At 38.2% G+C, this 22,237-nt stretch overlaps 1 protein-coding gene across 1 annotated transcript in view; it reads right to left on the bottom strand.

Annotated features, from left to right (window-relative positions):
* Nucleotides 1-22,237, bottom strand: part of TMC1 (transmembrane channel like 1) — a gene marked incomplete at both ends in the record, with an annotated part of 112,251 nt that overhangs the window by 20,440 nt on the left and 69,574 nt on the right. Inside the window, 6 exons of the mRNA XM_079705859.1 lie at nt 6,495-6,623; nt 13,287-13,448; nt 13,574-13,753; nt 16,521-16,715; nt 17,334-17,478; nt 21,916-22,058. Coding sequence (XP_079561985.1) covers nt 6,495-6,623; nt 13,287-13,448; nt 13,574-13,753; nt 16,521-16,715; nt 17,334-17,478; nt 21,916-22,058 — 954 coding nt within the window. The remainder of the gene's footprint in view (nt 1-6,494; nt 6,624-13,286; nt 13,449-13,573; nt 13,754-16,520; nt 16,716-17,333; nt 17,479-21,915; nt 22,059-22,237) is intronic.

The following is a 22,237-nucleotide window of genomic DNA, read 5'->3' as shown; positions in this document are numbered from 1 at the left end:
CGAACTGCAACTAAGCATCCCACGTTCTGCAACTAAGGAGCTGGTGAGCCACAACTAAGGAGCCCGTGAGTCGTGACTAAGGAGCCCGCCTGCCACAACTAAGACCCAGCACAACTAAATAAATAAATGTTAAAAAAAATTGCTTCTCTCTAAACACCTTTAAAATGGGATTTATACTCCATTCATTGAACTCAGAAACTCCCACTCTAAAAACGAAACAAATGTAAGAAAGCAAACACACACACACACACACACACACACACACACACACACACACAGAGGGTATGAAATTCAAGGCTCATTCCTAAAGAGGTGGAATTTTAAAAATATGAGATCATACTATAGTTTCATTTTTTTAAAGCCAATACACTAATAATATGAGTGTAAATCAATTTGCAAAGTGTTGCCTCTAAAATATAAAAAGCTTAAAGGTAAATGATGCTTGAGAAAAAGCAGGTTTTCTCGTAACCTGAGTTAACAAAATGATTCAAAAGGAGTAAGTGTAATAAAGTCCCTAATGGCTGCTCATCCATAATAAGATTTTTAGGGGCCAGCAACAGAGAAGCCAATTTGGATTTGGGTTGGGGTCCGTAACAGTCAAGGAACTAGAAATTTTCTTGCTTTATTTTTAGACCTTTGTTTGTGGTGGGCTAGAGTAAGTTATCTACCCAGAAGGAAGACATATGGTGCTCACTGGACGAAAAAGCCTGAGAAAAACCCATCCTCTCTCTGCAAGTTTAATTATTTGGGACAAACCATCAACCTCTGGATATTGTGAAATGCAATTCAGGATCTCAGAGTTAATTCTGTCATTGCAATGACCTGCCTGACTTTTGTCACACTAATCTCATTTCCCACAGCTGGAATCACACTGCTTAGAGCTGCAGGCTGGCCTGGCCTGTGGCACTGGGGCAATGGCACTCAAGGATGGTCCCCAGACCAGAAGCAGCATCAACATCTGGGAACATTTTAGTAAAGTAAATTCTCAGGCCCTACCCCAGATCTACTGAATCAGAAACCCTGTGTTTTCATGTGCCTTCAGAGCATTCTGATATATGCCCAAATTAGAGAACTACTAACCTAGAACAAATCCAGCCCTTGTCTACTAAGTTGATTCAGCACCTCAGGGCTTTGCACTATAACCCTAGTTGCCTGCAGATAGACTCCGTCCAGTCCAGCCTATTGTGTCCCTTTGCCCATGTTCTCACACCTTCATTGGATACCCAGGACTTCTTACTGACTCTTTATCATGCCATCTTCCTGGACTGCTAAATAGTATCTCATTCCCAGAAAGGGAATATCAGTTTATTTCCTAATTCTATATCCCAGCCCGTCCTGCTAATTCCATTCTACAGCAAGAAACCTGTCTCAGCATTTGACTTACAAATGCTATGGATTGGCTCATGAATTAGTCATGCTTTGGCAGAGTCCTTGAAATTTCTAGGGGTAAGCATTGCAGTGAAAATTCAATATGATGGAAATCTGGTTGACGGCTTTGAAGTCAATCAGATGTGGATGTCAGTCCTACCTCCACCACTGACCAGTTATATGTCTTTGAGCAAATTAGTAAAAATCTCTAAACCTCAGTTTACTGTAAAGTAGAAAAATATTATCTACCTCATAGCGTTGCTGGTATGGTTACACAGAATAATATATGTAAAGTATTTTGTAGATGTTCTAACACATGGTAAGCTCTACATAAAAATATAATACAGTGTAATATGATAAGTAATATACTCTGATACTCTGTGAATCATATGCCTCTTATTTATGGGTAATCTTGCACTCCATCAGATCTCAGGAAAATCTCCCATATTTTCCATTCACATAAATTCAACAAGGAGCACCTTAAAATGTAACTTTAAACAAGGTTTAAACAAGCTGAGGTTTTAATTTGATTGAACATACTCTTACCCCATGCCATGTATTCAATCCATTTCTTCCTGGATACTATTTACGTACTTCATTGACAAATGGCAAGGATGGTGTCAACATAAATTAAAGTAAGAGTTAAAGGCATTCTGTGTTGAACTATTGCAGAAAACCCAGAGTTTACAAGAGGACTGAGGGCAGTTTTGCTTAATCAGGGTGGTTAAACTCCTTTCTGGGAGCAAACCATTCCACTCCCATGAGTCAGTGAACTCTTTAGAAACATTGAGAACTATCTGCTATGCTCAGAGAAGTCTTAGGAAAGATTAACTTACATTACATGGTCTAACAGTCTGCTCCTAGCCAGTAATTTTCCCACCTCAATTCATCTTCATAGGTTTGTTGTGGTAATACTTTGGCCATGAATTTATAACTGGAAAATATACAGAGTCACTTTTAACCCAATTTACTCAGATATAACCAGTGTATAACTCAGTATATTTAACATAATGGCTTTTCCAGAAGGATACTTCATTGTCCTTATTTATTCACTGGCTATATAAATTTAGGCAACTCCAATTCAGACTCTTAATTTTTTATATGTAAAATAAAAGCATTATGACTGATTTTGTCAAAACTCCACCTAACCTTAACATTCAGTGAATCTCTGAATCTAATGCTGGAGTCTGCAGAGTTTAGACTTTATAGAGGTTAATTATTGTTATAAAAGTGAATGAACTTTTTCAAAAATATCTTCTCTATAACTGAGCAATTCAACCTAGAGAAATTTCTTACAAGGAAATAAGTTTTACATAAGATTATGATTTATCTATGGAGATATTTACCTACATGGCTATAAATAAATACGCTCACAATGTTTAATATAATAACAAAACATTAGGTACAGTTAACTAACAACAAATAAAAAATAACTAGTTATTGTACATTCACATGTAGAATATCACACAGCCATTTAAAAATTATAAAAGACCAGTTAATAACATAGAGAAAAGGTCACTGTTAGGTGAAGAAAAGCAAGTAACTAGTCAATAGGATACAAGCCAATATATTTTTATAAAAATCTATAGTACTATATATAAATCTATAGTACTTGTTTATCTACATATAAATAAATGCTAATACTCTACAATTCAATTAACTAAGTAATGTCATGAGTGGTGGGATTACCTGTGATTTTTATTTCCATATTAAGCTTATATTGCCTTTTCCAGATTTTTAAACAATGAACTGGTATTATTTTTAAAGTTCAGAAAAAAAAATTCTTTTTTTTGGTGGCAGAAATGGACACATTTTTCTCTTTCATTCCTGAAAGGATTCTTAAAAGTATCTTCTCTGCCCATCTCAGGTTCTCCTTTGCTTCTTGACAGGTACTTTCTGGACTCATACTGGCAATTAGTAAGTCCAGAATATCAAAGAAACATTCTCATCAGCCTCTTATCCTCTAAAACAGCTCCATTTTAGATTTCTGCATCTCTGCATCTCTGCACCACCCATACTTTCCAGCTGCTGGGCCCTGCCTTCCATCAGTTCGTCCACTGAGAATTCTTTCTTCCATCTCAGTCTTTTGAAATTCTGATCCTCCTTCAAGACTTGGCTCAAATGTCTCTTACTCCATCCTGTCTTTGTATTTCTATTGATCTCTCCCACAGTGGTTTCTCCAATGTGCAATTACATTTCCTGCTCTGTGCTGACAACAGGAGCTTACAGGATTAAAGGGTAGCAGAGTGTGAGGAACTGGTAAATGAATGTTCCACCAGAAGAGGGCAGTAATTCCTCAGCTCCAGCTAATTTCTCCAGAGTGGGAATATGGGTCTAATGTTGTAAGGCCTTTCAATATGTCAAGAAAAACAAGAAATCCACATATATAAATTTTTTTTTGGCTGTGTCGGGTCTTAGTTGCAGCATACGGGATCTTTCGTTGCAGTACGTGGTCTCTTCGTTGCTGCATGCGGGCTTCTCTCTAGTTGTGGCGTGCGGGTTTTCTCTCTCTAGTTGTAGCACACAGGCTCCAGAGCGCGTGGGCTCTGTAGTTTGCAGCACGCTGGCTCTCTTGTTCAGGCGTGTGAGCTCAGTAGTTGTGACACGCAGGCTTAGTTGCCCCGCAGCATGGGGGATCTTAGTTGCCTGACCAGGGATCGGACCCGTGTTCCCCGCATTGGAAGGAGGATTCTTTACCACTGGACCACCAGGGAAGTCCCAAGAAATCCACATTTTTTAAATGTAAAACTCCAAGCTTTAAAATACTAGCTCATAAAAACAAAAAAAACAAACAAACACTGCAGACGAGAGAAAAAAAAATCTGTCAGTTGAATCTAGCCTGCAGACCCACGTTTGCAACCTCTCCTTAGGCTTACAGCTTTTACATCTGTGTATCCTCTTGTCAGCAGGCACAGAAGTTTGCTCATAATGGTTTGTACCTAGCAGGCACTCAGCTGTGTAAGCTATCCACCTGGTGGGGCAGTGATAATAAGATCCATATCAAAGATCCATCATCCAACCTTAATGATTTAAAACTTGTTTTGCTGCTGAGCTTCTCTCTGATGAACCTTCCAAAGGTAACATGGAAGCAAATTCACTCTGTCTGACCTAAAACAGGAACTTGTCTTTTTTCCTGTACTTTGTTCTAACCCAAGAGCACTGTCAGCACTCAATAAATAATAAATTACGGTCATATAATTACAGCTTTTATGCATCCAGGTCATGTTATATTGACTTCATATTTGAAGCAAAATTTTCTAGCACTTAAGAAGAAAGCAGTTAGGGATAAAAGGCAAACATAAGCCAAGTGATGGTCTAAGAAAGAAATGGCAATTTTTATGTCTGCTTCAGAAGAGCTGAATCAGGCAAGGAAAATAGAAATGAAACCAAGCCAGCTGAACACCTCATAGCAGGGAATGGGAAAGCAACACAAGGGCATTCTGGATCTATAGCATTACCTCACCGTCGTCCACCAAACAGTATGACCTAACTGCTTCTGGCTCCTCCAAGAAACACTTTCAGTGAGAGAGACAGATGACCTAATAAAAGGTACAATCTCAAAGTCAGGTAGCCAGGTAGAGGATCTAGCCTGGAGTCTTGAAAACAGTTCTGAACGTAGGACTTGTCCAGAAACTAGAGGGCATGAGACAGGAGGAAGACCAGCAGGGAAGGATATCCCTTCACTGGCGAGGAGAGAAACATCATTAGCTCAAGAATCCTAGGGCAGAATTGATTCCAGGGCACATCCCTGGAAGCAGGCAGAGTTCTGTCAGTAGACGGCGTTGCCTTGATGGTGCTAGGATGTGGAGGTTCGGCACTGAGTCAGCCAGTCCAGCCAGTCAACATAACACCTGCCATGTGACAAGCACAGCTCTAAGCATGAGGTCGAGGCCTCTGGTTTCAGAAAGCTTTCATTACAACAGAGGGAGACAGATAATAAGCACGTTCAAAAAAGGAGATGTCAAATAGTTATACATCGTATAAGGAAAATAAAACGGTGCTGAAATAGAGAGTGCCTGATGGGCCACCTTGGATTAGAAGGTCAGAGAAAAGCTCAAAGGAGGTGACAGATTAGGGGTGAGTCCTTAATGACAAGAATCAGCCCTGGCAAATTCTAGGAACCTGCACCCCTAGAGGGAAGAACAATTAGGGCCGATGCAAGGAGCATCTTGTGTTTGAGCATAAGAAAGACTCCCAGTGTCTGTGCACTTTACAAAGCAAGAGCGAAAGTGGTAGGAGATGAGCTCAGAGAGAAAAAAAGAAGCAGATCACACAGGGTATCAATGGCCTTGGACAGGGATTTGGAACACATTCTAAATACTTAGAAGCCACTGGAAATACTTGAGCAAATGAGTATCAATACTATCAACTCCTCAGGTCCTATTTCCCAAGATGACAGTTTCATTTGCAAAAGGTAGACAGAGAGATGTGTGCTTTGCTGCCGCTCTCAAACTTTGTGGGGGGACCTGGGGTTGAGCATAGTGGGGAGCTGGTGATGGAGTCAACACCAGTGGGGCTCAGAGAAACCTGTGCTGTTGTTGTGGGGAAGGAAATCAACTTGCTGGAATTCTACTCCACCAGTTGCCAGAGCCCTATCAGTACCCTGGGCCTTTCAGAGCCCCCTGCTTGTGTCTCTGCTGAGCTCTCATTAGACTGTGAGCTTTATGAAGCAAGCAGCGTATTCATTGACTCCTTTGTCCCCCCAGCGTACTGCACAGTGATGCACTTGATAAGAGTCCAGCAGTTGCTTAGTAGAATTCAAAGCAAACAGAAAATGTGCAGTTGATACTACTCATCTTGCCCTGCTTCTAGAAATGCCAGCAAGCTTCATGGGGAGGGAGCTGACTATGGGCCCAAGATTTATTGGGTTCACCATTTTAACAGATAGGTTGAAGTCTGCTGCTTTAGCCATCTGTAATTTTACTAGAATCTATTTTTGCTAGACTATTGCAAGCCATGAGACTCAAGTCTGATCCCCTTCTGAATTAAAACTATACTCATTGGTCTTCATTTATTGACAGCTAAAAGACAACCCCACCTCCTAAATTCTTCTTCTTGCATGGTATACGTAAATGACTAAGCACAAAGGAATAATCTGATAAGAGAAAAATGAATATCACACTTACATATCCATATTCCAAATCCCAGCACCAGCAGTAATTGCAAAACCTCACAAAACATGCTCGGAGAAAATCCCCAATGAGAATTGTGACGTAGGTGGTCAGAACATCAGAAACGGTCAGCCGCACAAATTCCTGTTGAGATATTATCTGTATTAAAAGGAGCACTTCTCCCTTCAAATGGTCCTAATGTTAACATCGAATTTGTCATGCTTTCTAAATAGTATTAACTTGAAAACTGCAACTAATGGTAAAGAAACTAGTTAGGCATATCTATCAAGTAAAAAAATGTTTCACCCCTATTTTATTAGTCTAAAAATAATTATTTCCTGTGCCAAAACCACTGTAGCAGAAGTCTTCCTACTGAGAAGCTTTTATAAGCATGACACGAGAACACAAAACAGGAAAATAATGACAACACAGAAGTTTAAAACTTGAATCTGACAAACAGCAGATAATAAAATAAAATAAATTTTTTATTTATAAAATTAAAAGACAAGCTTGGAAAAAGTACTTGTGGCATATATGATGGAGAACTAGTTTTTCTAACACATTAAAAACTTTTACAAATCAGTACAATAGATGGGCAATTCAATAAGGAGAAAAATGGCAAATGGCACAAATAAGAAAGAAGAAAATATACAGTTAATTAAAATATTCAAAAATACCTAAATCCCACATTATAAAAATACAATTAAAACAATAAATTGTTGCTCCACACAGTGATAAATATTTTTAAATCCATGCTTTTCCATATTGGTGAGAGTGTGGTGAAATAGGCACTGCCATAAACTGACAGTTAGAAGTGAAAGTTAGACTGGTGCAACATTTGTGTGTGTGTGTGGGACGTTTGTGAAGATACATCACATTTTAAAGTGTGTGGAATTTTATTAGGAAAATCCACTTCTAGAAATGTATCCTATGGCGGTATTAGCACAAATGTCCAAACCTATACATATAATTATGAAAGCATTGTTTCTCCCAGATCAAAATTGGAAGCAATTCAAATATACTCAAGAGGAAATTAATTAAATAAAAACGGGTGTCCACACAACAGAATATTGTGAGCTCTTAAACAAAGTGCTATTGTGATTATGGCTGCACAACAATGTGAACATATACCAAAACCCACTGAATTGTGTACTTTAAATGGGTGAGACGTATGGTATGTGAACTATATCTCAATAAACTTGTTTAAAAAGCGCTCAAATGCTATGTTCTGATAAGAAATGGATTGTTAAAAATTTACAAAATAGGATTTGTAGCATGAACCCACTTATTAACAAAAAATCCTACACATATATACATGCATGTATATATGTATATGCATAACATGTATATGTATAGAAAAGGTCTGGAAAATTAGAAACTTTTTACCTCAGTGGTGTGGACTTGAAGTTACGTGCAAAATGTGTATGCTGTGAGTTAGAGGGGACGTTCACTATTTCCTCATGGAACTTATAACAATAGGCAATAAATATAAGAGTAGACATATAATTATAAATTTTCATTATGATCGTTCTCTTCTGCTCTTTCCTTTCTGCTCCTTCCCAAAAATTCGTGCCCTAAGATTGAAGACATGGAATATCTAATAAGACATATTTTTCCAGAAATACAGTGTTCTTCTATAATAAAAGAAGTCTTCTGGTTTTTTATTTCCAGCTACCTATATAACCTCACCTCTAAAATAACTAGTGAGAAAGAATCACATCACAGGGCAAGGCCCATTTGACTAGCAGTTATCTGGTTAATTTCCAGTCCCATACTTCAGAGCAGTGCTTCCTAAACTCCAAGTAGTCGTGTACCACCTTCACGATTCTTGCCATGTCCAAGTACTATCTGAAATATTATTTACCTAATATTTCTTTTAACTTTAATATACTTTATTTTTAAAAAATAACTCCTATTATTGTAAATAGAAGGTGTATAACATCTGCCATAAACAGTAGTTAACTATAATATAAATATATTAAAAGCTAAAAAAATTATACTGAAAACTTTAATCTATAAGTGTAAAAAAATTATTTTGGCATTAGTTCTCGTCAAAAGTAGTGCCTATGAGCCAGTAGTATATTTTGGGAAATGCTATCAAAGAACAGGAGTGGAGATGGAAAAGAATGAAACAGGAAAGGAGAGAAAACCTTTACCCAAGAGAGTGTTAAAAGCTGTCACTACTGGGGCAACTGGGTCTTGATTCTTCTGGGGACCCTCTGAGTAGCCATATAGAATAAGTCTCAGAACTGTCCACCCAAGAGACAGAAGAGTGAAGTATTGATCGACCAGCTCCCATTCCCATCAGTCAGGGACGGCCCCATGTGGTATTAACGTCCCACTTGGTGACAGCAGAGAAGCAGGGTAAAGGTGAGAATCTGTATACAACTCAGTTGAGATACTGTCTTGTAACAGCTGCATGCAGTCATTTGCTGCAGCAACAGCTGGAGTAAAAAGGTGAGTGTGAGGTTTCTGCATAATCCATGTGTCTGTATAATCTGATTCCTGTCTAGCTCTCCATATTTTTCTTTGTCTTCTCTACTCCAGTCCCACTGGCTTTCTTTCATACCCTCAAACTCCATACTTCTTTAGGCCATAGGGTCTTTACATGTGGTCTTCATGCTACTCAATCTTACTTCACCTCTTGACTCAGTTTACACCAACTAATATGCATCACTACAGCATCACTAACTTAGGGAAGTCCCTCACCTCGATGACTAGGGGCAAGCTTCTCTGGCTGCATGCATTGCATTCTGGTAGTGCTTTGTTGCCATTGTAAATTTGCAAATGTTGTATAATTATTTAATTAATGGCTTTGTTCCCAAGAGATTGTAATTGTCACGAGATTGTAATTGTCACAAGGGCAGAGACCGGGTCCACCTTTGTTCCCCATTGCACCGCCAGTATCTAGCACAATACCTGACACTTAGCCTGCACTCAATAAATATGGAGTGAGCGATTGAGTGATAGTAAATTCCTGCGGTTCCCTCTGAACATAACTTTTCTCTTCCCTACTCTTATTCTCCTTTTCATTCCCCAGGCAATTTGAGTTCAGATTCTAATAACTAGCGTCAATTAGAAGTAGGCTGTGAGAGGTATTTTTAGGTTTCCACCACCAGGCTGGGAAGACTTCCTCAGTAAGAAAATATTTCAGAGTTGTTTTGAAGTCCTCCACATCCTCCTAAGCATCCTCATCCCAATGGTTGAAATAAAATATTTTTCCTAAGCAATGTCCTAACTTTCACAAAAAATAGCAGAAGAGGATTCAAACATTATATTAAAATGTAAAAATATTTATTAACATACCATAAAAGGGATACACTGCTTTATAAGAAAGGAAATTCCAAAAATCGTGGTCCAGCCCACCAAGGGAACACCATCCAATTCCAGTTCCTAGTGTGCTAGGATGGGAGCATGGCCTCCACACAGGCCTTCTGCAGAGCACTGCACTCCACACCTCACACTTTACTCTCCTGACATGTATTTGATCAGTAAACCTAAGAGGCTCATTAGCAAGTGAAGGGAAAATAATAGAGACGGGGCATCACAAAGGGCCACAGACAGCAGATATTCCATGGCAGGAGTCTGGGAGTATGTGTTGATGCTAATTATGTTTCTGGAGGACGGTTCACTATGCAGAAGGACACAAACTCTAATCAGACTGTAGGTAAACTTTGGGCTCCTGTCATTGATTTTCTTTAAGGTCTCGAGCAAATTATTTTACCTTTCTAAGTCATAGTCTCCTCATCTATAAAATGGGGATAATGATATAACTTATCTCAGAAGGTAATTTAAAAATTCAAGGAGGTAATGCTTGGCACACAAGAAGCATTCGATAAATGTGAGCTATTATTGTCATTATCTTCAGCTGTTGTCTGCTTTCTCTCCTTTGCCAAAATGCAGACCTAAGTATATAGCTTCAAAGAGTGGTCTCCCAAGAATGGCTCTGCTGCCTACCTATCAAATGTCACTGGAGATGAGACTAAGTGACTACATCTTGAGATTCCCTGGAGAGATAAAGGAGCCACCAAATTCCTATATTCAAATTCAAAAAGAGATCAAGTCCCACAGTATCCTTCAGGAAAAACAGAGCAGAGGGCACCCATGGAGAAGAAGAGAAAATATCTGGAATGTTCTCATAGAAAAATGAACAAATCTTTGGGGTTATATCTCCAACATTTCATGCAAAGCAGCTGCCTTTTACTATTTCTTCTGGAATCACTTTGTTTTAAAAGTGGGTAAAATAAATGTTTCAGAACCACAGCCCTTCCCTCCTGCTGCTCCTGCAGACTTTCCCACAAGTGCTGAATGTTCATTTAGAGAAAGGAAGGTGAAAGAGAAAAGGGAAACCCAACTACAAATGGCAGTTAGAAAAGATGATGAAGCAAGGAAAACCACTAGATAGAGACAGGATTTAAAAAAAAAAAAAAAAAAGGGACAAGACAAGCGGCATGGTACAAGGGCTCCCAAGAAGAATTAAATAATTTTTTCTTTATTTTAATTCAGTGTGTGTGGGAGCATCCCAGAAGCTTCTGCATAATCAGAAAATAAGTATTCTAGATTGCATGACATTCATGTCTAATAAATTGCTGCCTCTGCCTCAGAAGTGAGCAGCTTCCACCTTATTCTTTACACTTAGTTCTATTAATCTTGTTTAACAGGTGTTTGCCTGGTAAAGGGTAGGTTGCTTAGCCCTCATGCCAGTCTGAATTCTGGGATGTACATAAGAGAATATCTCAAACTCTTTGAGTTTGTGAAAACTACACTTTATATTTTTCCACTTCTCTCAACTCTTGCTGAAGATTTAGGGAGCAGCCTAGATGTGATAGAACAGACTTGTGTTAAGTGCCGTGACCAGATTTTGCTTCAAGAAGTTTTAAAACATGGAAACCCATATACTCCTGTGTATTCACTTCCTATTGCTGCTGTAAGAAATTACCACAAAATTAGTGGCTTAAAACAACATAAACATAAACTGTTCTGGAGTTCAGAAGCCTAAAATCAAGGTGCAGGCATCAGGGCGAAATTTGTGTCCTTGCCTTTTCCAGCTTCCAGAGGCCACCTGCATTCCTTGGCTCACGGACCCCTACCGCCACCTTTAAAGCGCCTCTCTCCAACCTCCGGTTCCACTGTCACAGCCAGTTTTTCTGACTGACTCGTCTCCCATTTATAAGCATGTGTGATTTTGTTAGGCTCACCGCATAATCCAAGATATTTTTCCTATCCCCAGATCTTTAACTTAATCACATTGGTAAAATCCATTTTACTGTGTAAGGCAACATATTCACAGTTTCCAGGGATTAGAACATGGACGTTTTTGAGGGGTTATTATTCTGTCTACCACATCATGTATCACAAGCATCTCTCTACCAAGTGCAGGCAGGTTTCATTTAATTTATTATTGCATACATAGTATGTTCCTGTAAATGTGTATGAAATGTGCATGTCTGAAAATCAATTATTTAATAACATGTAACTGGAAAGGGAAGAGTTTATCTGGTCCCTAAAAGCCTAAAATATAAAATAGAATTCTTACTTATATCATACATTTTGGACTTGGTCTTCAGTGATGTCTGTCTAGCATTATATCCATTTTCCTTACTTTTTCCCACAATTGAAATCACAGATGAGAGGCTTAAGTCAGATGAGTATCTGAAGCTGAGGGCATCTAATGATATCTGTATTTGTTTAAATTAGCTTCATAAGACTAATGCTAACTTTCCATTTATCTTACAAAAAAATAAGTACACAGTAAAAAATTATTTCAAATAATTTCCCAAAGACCACATTACTGCTGAAACTGAACTGTCGTCTGACAGACAGAAGCACTATGACATATTTTAAAATGTCCATCAAGGATGAACCAAAGTTCAAAATCAGTTTATGAAGTGCACATGAGGAATGTCAATTCTAATGAGATAAAATTAAAGGCTTTTCAAAATATAAATTGGATATGTATAGAAATAAGAGACCTGAAGTAGGTTTTTTGTTTTTGTTTGGTTTGGTTTCCCTTTATTGAACAGAAAGCCATATGAAACATTATCTCTTTTATCTGCTAAAATACCACTAGTCTTGGACTGGGGCCATTTATACAGTCATCTGAAAACAACAAACCTAAAATAGTATTTCCTTTCATGCTTAAGGGTCAATTATTTGACAAAAATTAACATTATTGAAATGAGTATTAGTGTATGTTCCCAAAAGAATCTTTTCTTTTTTTTATGGAAAAAAGGTAACACCGGGGCTTCCCTGGTGGTGCAGTGGTGGAGAGTCTGCCTGCCGATGCAGGGGACAAGAGTTCGTGCCCCAGTCTGGGAGGATCCCACATGCTGCGGAGTGGCTGGGCCCCTGAGCCATGGCCGCTGAGCCTGCGCGTCCGGAGCCTGTGCTCCGCAACGGGAGAGGCCACAACAGTGAGAGGCCCGCGTACCGCAAAAAAAAAAAAAAAAAAAAAGGTAACACTAACTAGAGTCCCACTTAAATATTTACTTGGGTTGTATCTAAATCTGGGTGTTTTATTATAACACAGATAGATAGTAAACATTTCCTCAGACCATTTTAAAATATCCTTCCTTTACGTACAACTGTAAAAGGGGTGTAAATGTACTACTTACCTGAATGGATGCATGTGAGGACTACAAGAGATAATATATATGAAATTCACAGCCAGCATATGGTGAACAGTCAATAAGTCTCAGCTATTTTCATTAATAAGTAATAACAAAACAGGCAACGCTTATGGAAGAAATAGTGACCCTGCTCTTTTTTAATCCATTAACTGTTATGCACTTCTGTTTGTGACATTACCTGCCCCACCATTGTTTCCCAGCAGGGTCCTCGAGGTACATCTGCAGGGTGCACAAAAAAGGGTGGCCCAGTGGTATTTCCAGTGAGTGATGCATTGTAGGCCTTGATCATGTTGGCTTCCCATAGGGTAATATTGGCCTTTACTAGCTTCTCCTCTTCAATCTAGAAAGCAGAGGAATGGAAACAAAAATGAAGACAACAGAGATTTCAAAGGCATTTCTGGCAATTTTGAGACTGGGAATCTAACAACATGCTGATGGCAAGGACAATCCAGACACAAGATTTACCTTGTTGTTAATCTCATCCATCAAGGCAAGAATAAATACATACAAGTTGCCTAAAAGAAGAGCAAAAATGCGTCCCAGGAGCCATTTCAGAGCGATGAGGGGATGGTAGTCTTCCAATTCAGCAAATAAGTCAAACAATGTTGGACAGAACATCCCCAGGAGGGACATGACCATGTTCATCTACAAGAAGACACGAGGGGTGAACCAAGTTAATGGTGTTTAAAAATTAATGCTTTCCTACAAATTTGCAAGATTCCAGCTACATTCCTTTGATATTTTATAAGACTAAAATTATTTCATGCATTTTTAAAATTTGATCTTGTTAAAACAACAGAGACAATATTCAACTCATATTTTCAAGATGTACATGTGCGTGAGCTTGTAGACGTGCCAGTAATAATAGTGTTTCCTAGTATAATGAGGGATGCGATTTACATTACTTTCTATGCAGAGAACATTTACTGTTATACATGGTAACTGATTCTGCACTTCACAACAAGATTTCCAAAGGAAATGGAAAATGATCTGCTTGAGGAATGAGGTCCAAATTGGAAATACTAATTGGGCAATCATCAGCACATGGGCTAGTTTAATCAGTTAGAATGGATGAATTCCTTGAGATGGGCCCAGGACTAAATACTGAGTTTGAGGGAATGCAAACTATAAGGGGCAAAAAGAAGAAAAAGAAAGAAAGAAAATGGAATCGACTTTATCAAAGAAAACAGAGAGAACGTTCAGAAAAAACCAAAGGAGAACACATGGCATAATGTCATCAAAGCCAAGGCAGAAAAGTTTCAAAAATGAAGAACTGGCTTATAATGCCAAAGGTAAGAGATTTATGAAAGAGAGAGAGAGAATGAAAATATGAGAAGCTGGAAATCTGTGGCCCTTATCTCCAGATTGATTGGCACACTTATGATTATATTATTAGGCTAAATTAAGTCAAGGAAAAGAATACAGAGCATGTACTACTTTTATAATGGGGGGAAAAAAACCTTTAAATAAAGTTTTAAAAAAGGTTCCAGGGCTTTCCTGGTGGCGCAGTGGTTGAGAGTCCGCCTGCTGATGCAGGGGACAAGGGTTCGTGCCCCAGTCCGGAAAGATCCCACATGCCATGGAGTGGCTGGGCCCGTGAGCCATGGCCGCTGAGTCTGCGCGTCCGGAACCTGTTCTCCACAACGGGAGAGGCCACAGCAGTGAGAGGCCCGCATACCGCAAAAAAAAAAAAAAAAAAAAACAGGTTCCAGGTGACTCTGGCAATGTCTTTACCTGAATACCTGGCTCAAACTGTCACTGTTTAACATTTCCCATTTCCACCTGGTAGACTCCATGTTTTGAATGATTAGAACTACCAAACTATACTGAGAAAATAATTGTCAATATGTTTTTCCCTTTTGACTAAGAACATTGTATAAGTATGACCAGCAGGAGCTAAAAGTCAGCATGACATAATATAAAATCAGCCTGATATAATTTCAGCCTAAAGTAAAAACTTGGCAGAGCTATGCAATCTTATATAAGGTAAATTTAAATTCTGTTTCATCAAATTTGTAAAGTTTTTCATGAATCCCCATTATTACCTTTGTTGGCCCCTAGGAATCAGGGGTCCCCTAAGATGGATATTAAACATGTACTTACAAAGAGTGACCGTTTTGATGATAATCAATTATCCCTCCTTTTCTGTGGTTTATTAATACAAAAATATGATCAGTACAAACCATGGACCAAAGTGGCATGATAATTTTGCCTATAAATGCTATCATAACTGCAAGGATAATTTTGAAAGCAAACTTAGTAATGCTTTGAGGTTCCCCTTTGTTTTAAATAAGTAAAATAACTCCACCTAATGACTCTCTGTTTTACAGGTTTCCATGAAATGTCTATGTCATCATAGGCTCTTAAATGCATGGCCTCCCATCTTCAGTGTTACTGCTTCTGAAATACCTAGAATGTTTTTGTTTGGAGCCTTTTGTTTTAAGTAGGTTATACCATTTTCTGTGCAAGATTCTTCTAGGAAATTCTATGCTTATGAAGACTTTCATAATCTGTTTGGTCTACAAGACTCTGCAGAAGTTTCAGTGTGGGAAATCTACACTTCCCACCGTCTAAATCTCCACACACTGAAAATGCCCAAGTTCAAAATGATGCCACGTTGTATTCTAGAACATTTTATGAAAGGAAACAGACCCAAGAAACAACACATGTCCAGTGATTTCCTGATTCTAAATATCTACCTCTGACCTCTTTTCTTGGACCTGCTAAATGGGCAGATACCCTGAAGACAAATCACAATCATAATATTTAATTCCTGTCAAAGAGCTGGCCTTCCTCATTTGAATAGCATTTGGAGGGGGAGGTAATAGGGTAAGGAGAGGAGGTGGAGCAGTTAGGCTGCTAGTGAAAAACAGAGAGAGGCCCAGTCCTGCCCAAAGTGGGGGAGGCAATCTGAATGTTTCCAGTGAAATAAACATAAGAACCCAGGGCTTTATCATTGCTGCTTCAAAGAATTCAGGGGACAATTGGATCTTTCAAAGATAGATGCAGGACCTGCAGAGAAAGCAACATAGGGTCATGGAAAGAGTGCTGAGCTTGAAATCAAGATTCCTAAATTTTAACTCTCTTTGTTCTCCATGGTTCTGAGACCATGAACACATCACCTAATCTGAGATTCATTATCTCTGTCTATAAAACGTACTGGTTGGAATATGTGCTCTAATCTCTCTTCCAACTCTACCTTTCCCTAATGTCACAAAGTGAAAAACAGACAGTAGACAGATTTGGAAGTAAGGCTGGAATAGGGACATGTGTGCCGAGGTTGGTTCACTCTCAGGTCAGGATGACAGAGATAGGTAAAGAGCGGCCATATTTCATGTCCCAACATTGAAGCACAACCCACAAAATCTCAAATGTCAGATTCTAAGCACATAAAAAGCATGCAGAGACGAACTTCATTTTTTTCCCACCACCCAAGGGTGTCAGGATCTTGCTGCGCAAATTCCTGGGATCGCTTCACAGCCCAAAAGATGAGGTATCCACTCCCGCCAAGTGTTAGAAACACGAAGAAGTTAGCAAGAAACCTCAGGAATCTGATCAAGTGGACGTTTTCTTCTACTTGGGCTGCTCTTTCTTCTATTATAGCTTCCTGTACCCAGGCAAAACAGAAAGAAAAAAGAAATATCTGAGCTACAAAAAGTATCATGAACTCAGGAATTGTTTCTGCAAACATCAGAAAGTGAGGAATGAAAATGTAAACTGAATCTGGGATTCCACAAACCAGGTGAATATTGCCAGCAAGTGAGAAAACGTAAGAGAGAGAAGGAAGAATTCTTATAAACAAATTCTGGTTGAGTTAATATTTACTAAGATAGTCTTCATTTTAAAGTCTCTTCTAGTACAGTTTTTTAAAACAACTACAAAATAATACTTTCGAGTCATTTAAAATATTGGGCTAATGTATTCCTGTAAATAATTAGCGAGCATTGTTCTACTATTTAAAATATCTGATTCTGATTACTAATGGTTGGCTGTTTCAAGCCAATGGCATTGTTTTATTACCAAATTTAGAGAGAAGTAATGTTGTCATGGGTCATCAATCATTTTCCAGTCATAATCAGAACCCTGCCCAGATCCTGGTAGGAAGAAATGATGAGTTAATCTTTCTTTTAATTGTCAAGATACTTTGCCACCTAGACCATTTGGAATGGCTCCAATTTTACTCTTAGAAATACCAAGAAAAGGCTCTTGAAGTTGGTGTTTTTACCTTAAAGTTCATTGTGATAGAATTGAATTTGTTGTCTGCTGTTTCAGGATTGCCAATCAGGAAGTCCCAGCTGGTGAACACCTTCCAGCTGAAGTTGAAGGTGTTGTCGTCACCACCTCCGTCATCACCAATATTTTTGGTCATCCTGTACAAACAGGAAGTTTAATCCAGCAGCCAGAATACAAGCAGAAAGGGGGAGGTTAGGGAATAGCAAAACATCATAATTATAAGGAAATTGGAGAAGCAATATCTAAACGACATATACTTTCAAACAAGTTTGTTCTAATAACCAGAAAATAAAAGTTTATTAAAAAAATTTTTTTGTTTTAATTTTTTAAGCTGTTCATTTTCTAGGCCTTAGATTAAAAGACTACTAACCATTGATGATTTTAACAATTAAACAGGTTATATAAAATTACGTATTTTTTATTCGTTTTCCCAAACTGTTTTCCTAGGGTCATATACAAGGCTCTGAAACTTTTGTGGGATAAGGATCTCTTTAGAAATCCGATGAAAACCACCAGGCCCCTCATCAGGAAAAACATATGTATAGACTCTTAAACTGTTATACACAATTTTAGTTGGTTTCCAGACCCTGTGAAGCCTAGGGATGGATTAACCCAGGTCAGATCAGGAAACTCCTTCACAGATTTCAATTCCCTTTAGAATCTCCTTCCAAAGAATGATTACACTGAATGCATGGAATTTTTCCATACTCAACAACTCTTGACCAAAAATCAAGATTTTTATACAACTTTAATAGCAAGTGGTTACATATATTCTAATCAGTGATGTTTTAATTTTTTTTTTTTTTTGCTTGGACAGTTTAAAGTACATTTACTTACTTCAGTGGTTAAAAATCTATATTCCACTTACTCCACTTCCTTTTTTTCCCCTACCACTATAAAGTGCAAAATTAAAATATTATATGATATATATTATAAAATGGTCCCATAAGGTTTTAGTTTTTTAAATATTGCAGTGATGTGGAACTGAAAAAAGAAAGGAGTACAGTGACATAAAGCTGACAATGTAGTTTGGCAGGTGTCTCTAAGGTCATCTAAATTCCCCCACTGTTTAGTCCTATTCCTTACAGAGGTTTATATATTTCAGATGGGCTAATGTGTTTGAAAAATAACCCAAAATAATTATTCCTTACATCAGTCTACCACTTTACCCTTTGCAAATGGTATTGATGTGTATTATCATATTTGTCCTTCTCAAAAACTTAACAAGAGGTCACAGTAGTTAATATTATTCTCTTTTTACAGTTGGGGAAGCTGAAGGATAAAATTATCAAGTGATTTGCTGGCCATTATACAGAAGTAAACCACAGGGGTGGGTCAAGGGCTTAGGTTTTCTAACTTCATTCTGGTACCCAAGCTAGGATACCATGAGATACGTTGAACCACACAAAGTGCCTTTTTGTAGGTCAAAAAGGGTTAAAATCAAACATTTCCAATGGATTAACCTAGTGAGAAAATGATTTTTTTGATTAAGATGCCATCACCCCTTTTTACACTGTCACTGAGCAAAGGGCAGGGCCTCAAGTAAAACTGACCACTTGACAGATAAGTCTTGAATGGAGCTTTATCACAGGCAAGATTCTGTAGCTGTAGACAGCCTTCCAGAGAAGGGAGCTCTAGCCGGACAAGCAAACAGGGAACATCTAGTATGTGGGAATTGACAAGAAAGGGAGTGAAATACTAAAAGGGAGTGAAGAAAGGGAGGAAGGATATTGAAGACAACCTCTGCTAACAACACATTTTTACTAAGAGATGGCCCTGATAGCTACAGAATATTTCATGTACAGCTCCATTCCTTGTCTGTAGAGAAAAAAAGTGTACATACTTAAACAAAAATTCCTCCTTTTTCAAGGGGGTTATATTTTTGAACAACTATATCTTTTGAGAAGCTACCTCAACATATAATTTGCAAGGAATGATGGAAGTCTTGCTTTGCCAGGGACTGAGTAGGTTTCCAGGGCACAAGACTCAATGCTAAAGCCAGGAGAGTCCTGGGTCAACAAAGTTAGTCACCCTATCTTAAAATCTAAAAGTGCTTTCTTGGATATCTAGCTAATTTTCCTTCCAATTTCCCTATTAATTAATCAAATATAGATATTTGCTTCCCTTTTATGGATGAGGATGCTGAAGACAAAGAATATGGGCAAGAGGGCAAAGTCCACCAGTTGCCTAGTTGATTTCAGTATTCAATTTTAGTTTCCCTTGATTTGAGTCATGTATCCCATAAAGCCACTCATGTTTATTCCAAGAATGTATTTGTTTGGGGCCAGTGGTGGGGGAAAGAGATGATATAGGATTCTGAACAATCATTTATATCTCATCAGTTGTTCTTCTACCAAGCCTTGCCCCCGGGGCTAGGAGTGGGGTAGGAGTCATAAATCGCTTTGGAATTGTCTTGCCATATAGGCCAGTGAGCTTAAACTACTTGCCAATCTGGTAATGAACAACCAAAGGTCCCCTGCCAGAGGGAGGGACCAAAATCAGACTGGTTTGGGTGGCATAACATGGATGACTTTGAGGGGGAAAATGTAGAATTTGTGCCCTACAGCTATCCTAAATGGCATCTTTGAGCTAATAGGAAAAGCTGCCATTTCCTGTAGAGCTGCACTAGCTAATAAGTTTGCCACCAGCAATATGTGGTTACTGAGCACTTGAAATGCAACTAGTGTGAAATATACATAAGATTTCAAAGACTTAGTACCAAAAAAGACAGAGAATATCTCAATAATAATTTTAGATTGATTATATGTTGAAGGAATACTTTTGATATATTGAGTTAAATAAAATATATTATTAAAATATATTCCACCTATGTATTTGTTTAATATAGTTACTAGAATATTTTAAATTATATGTACCTGGTCTTATAGTTCTTTGTATAATGCTGTTCTAGATGCTTTACACTCATCTGCCAGAAAATTATTATAATAAATGTGCAAATCTATTAATGTATAACTACATAACCATATGTGACTACCCTACTGCTGGGGCTATCATATGACCTCAATTCCTACCATGTTGGCTTTGTTTGGTTTTTCAATAAGTCTATGAATTATAATCCTAATAAAACAGTTAACATTTGTCAATCACCATATGCCAGCTATGTTCTAAGTGTTTGTATGTACTGACTCATTTTGTCCTCATAGCCATCCTAACATCAAGGTGTTATTACACCTCTATTAGAAATGGGAAAATAGAGCAGTTGAACAATTTGTCAAAGTTCTTTTCGAATGGGCTAGAGCTGGTATTTGATTCCATGAAGAATGGCTCAAGAGCCCACTAGGGTATGTAGCCTCTGCACAGTCACTAGAAGAAGCTGAGGACTTGGACATCCATAGACATGCTTCTTCAGTGACTATGGAAACTAAAGGACCAATAGGGAAACGATACTCACAAGGCCTCTGTAATGTAACTGTACCCTTGACTTTAGTCCTGCCAAATCAAAATGGCCAAAAGACTAGAAATATCTTAGATTTTTTGGAATGTGGTAGTACTTGATCAGGTAGACAGATACTTTACATACTTAGGGTCTCTGATTACACTTGGACAACTAGATAAAGATTTTGGATATGGGATCTCCATTATGGCCTTTTTCAAGTCCTGAAAGGGCTTAAAAACTAAGCATAATAGTTTTCTCCGGAGGAACCAATAAGTTTGGCAGGGACAGGACACAAAGCATGCCAAAGACTGTTCCAGAAAGCTCCTGCTCAAGAGGACTTGGACCCTCAGGTAGAGGTCCTTCCCTGAAATGAAGCAAAAGGCCAATTTACCTTGGGCATAGTTAAATAAAAAGGTGAAGACTTTAATTGAGATGTTTCAACACCTGCTAAACTGGTTCAGAAAATTAGCTAAAGGAGGCATTATTCATATTATTTATAGCCCTAAATGACTGTGCCAGGTTTCTGCAGTGTCTTCAAGTGAGGTTTTAAAAATATATTTCAGACAGGGAGAAAAAATGAGCTGCAGTTTCATCAGTCCCCCAGTGAAATTCTTTTCCATGCTCTAATAAATCCTCTTCAAAAATAAAACATGACTATATAGTTGATCATGACGGTCTCGTTGAGGGCCATTTGTTTTTGCTGTCTTACACAGCTGAAATTTTTTGGATGAGTGATTATTCTGGGTTTGTTTGTTTGTTTGTTTTAATGAACAGAGAACAACAGATTCTGTCTATTGAGCTGATTCTGCAAGTCACAAACCTCTCTGTATGCAAAAAGAGGGGTCAGCAGCTGTTTCCCTGTCTTGTTTGAAACATTGATTCACACCTTAAAGTACAAAAAAGCACAATTTTAAAATATGCTTAACCACAGGATAGGCATGCAACCATCACTGTGACCCAGTGAGATGATCAAAGTCCTGCACTTGTGTTCAACCCTTTTGTTTGGGAGATGTAATAGTCTAACATTAGTGTAGGTATTAAAACCACATTTTATCTCTTAAATACTCTGCATTCTCTAGACATGAAACAGAAAAAAGAAAAATCCAATTCTCAAATTAATTTTTCCATTTGATTCCAGAAATCATTGCTTGCTTCCCAAGAGACCAATGAAACTTACTCTTTAAGGACAACCAGAAAGCTGTATCCAATGCACATGATCCCCACCAGAAAATAGGAGAGTGGCAGTCTGAAATTCATCCATCCAATTGTTCGTTTATTGTCGTAATAGCCATAAAAGAGGACGGAATATTGAGCCAACCCCTAAAATCCAACAACAAAGTCACTTAACAGATGCTGTGAAGAGCAACTCAAAGAAAAAAGATCGACTTCTAAGAGGAATAACAAAATGACATTAATTTTCAAACTTGGGAGATGGCTCTGACATGAGCCCTATTGTTTTGCTTCATGGAGTGACTGTTTCAGCTGCCACATTGATTGAC

Source organism: Hyperoodon ampullatus, assembly GCF_949752795.1.
Source record: "Hyperoodon ampullatus genome assembly, chromosome: 6".
Taxonomy (NCBI): Eukaryota; Metazoa; Chordata; class Mammalia; order Artiodactyla; family Ziphiidae; genus Hyperoodon; species Hyperoodon ampullatus.
Note: the sequence above shows the minus strand (reverse complement) of the source record. Positions and strands in the feature narration are given on the sequence as shown.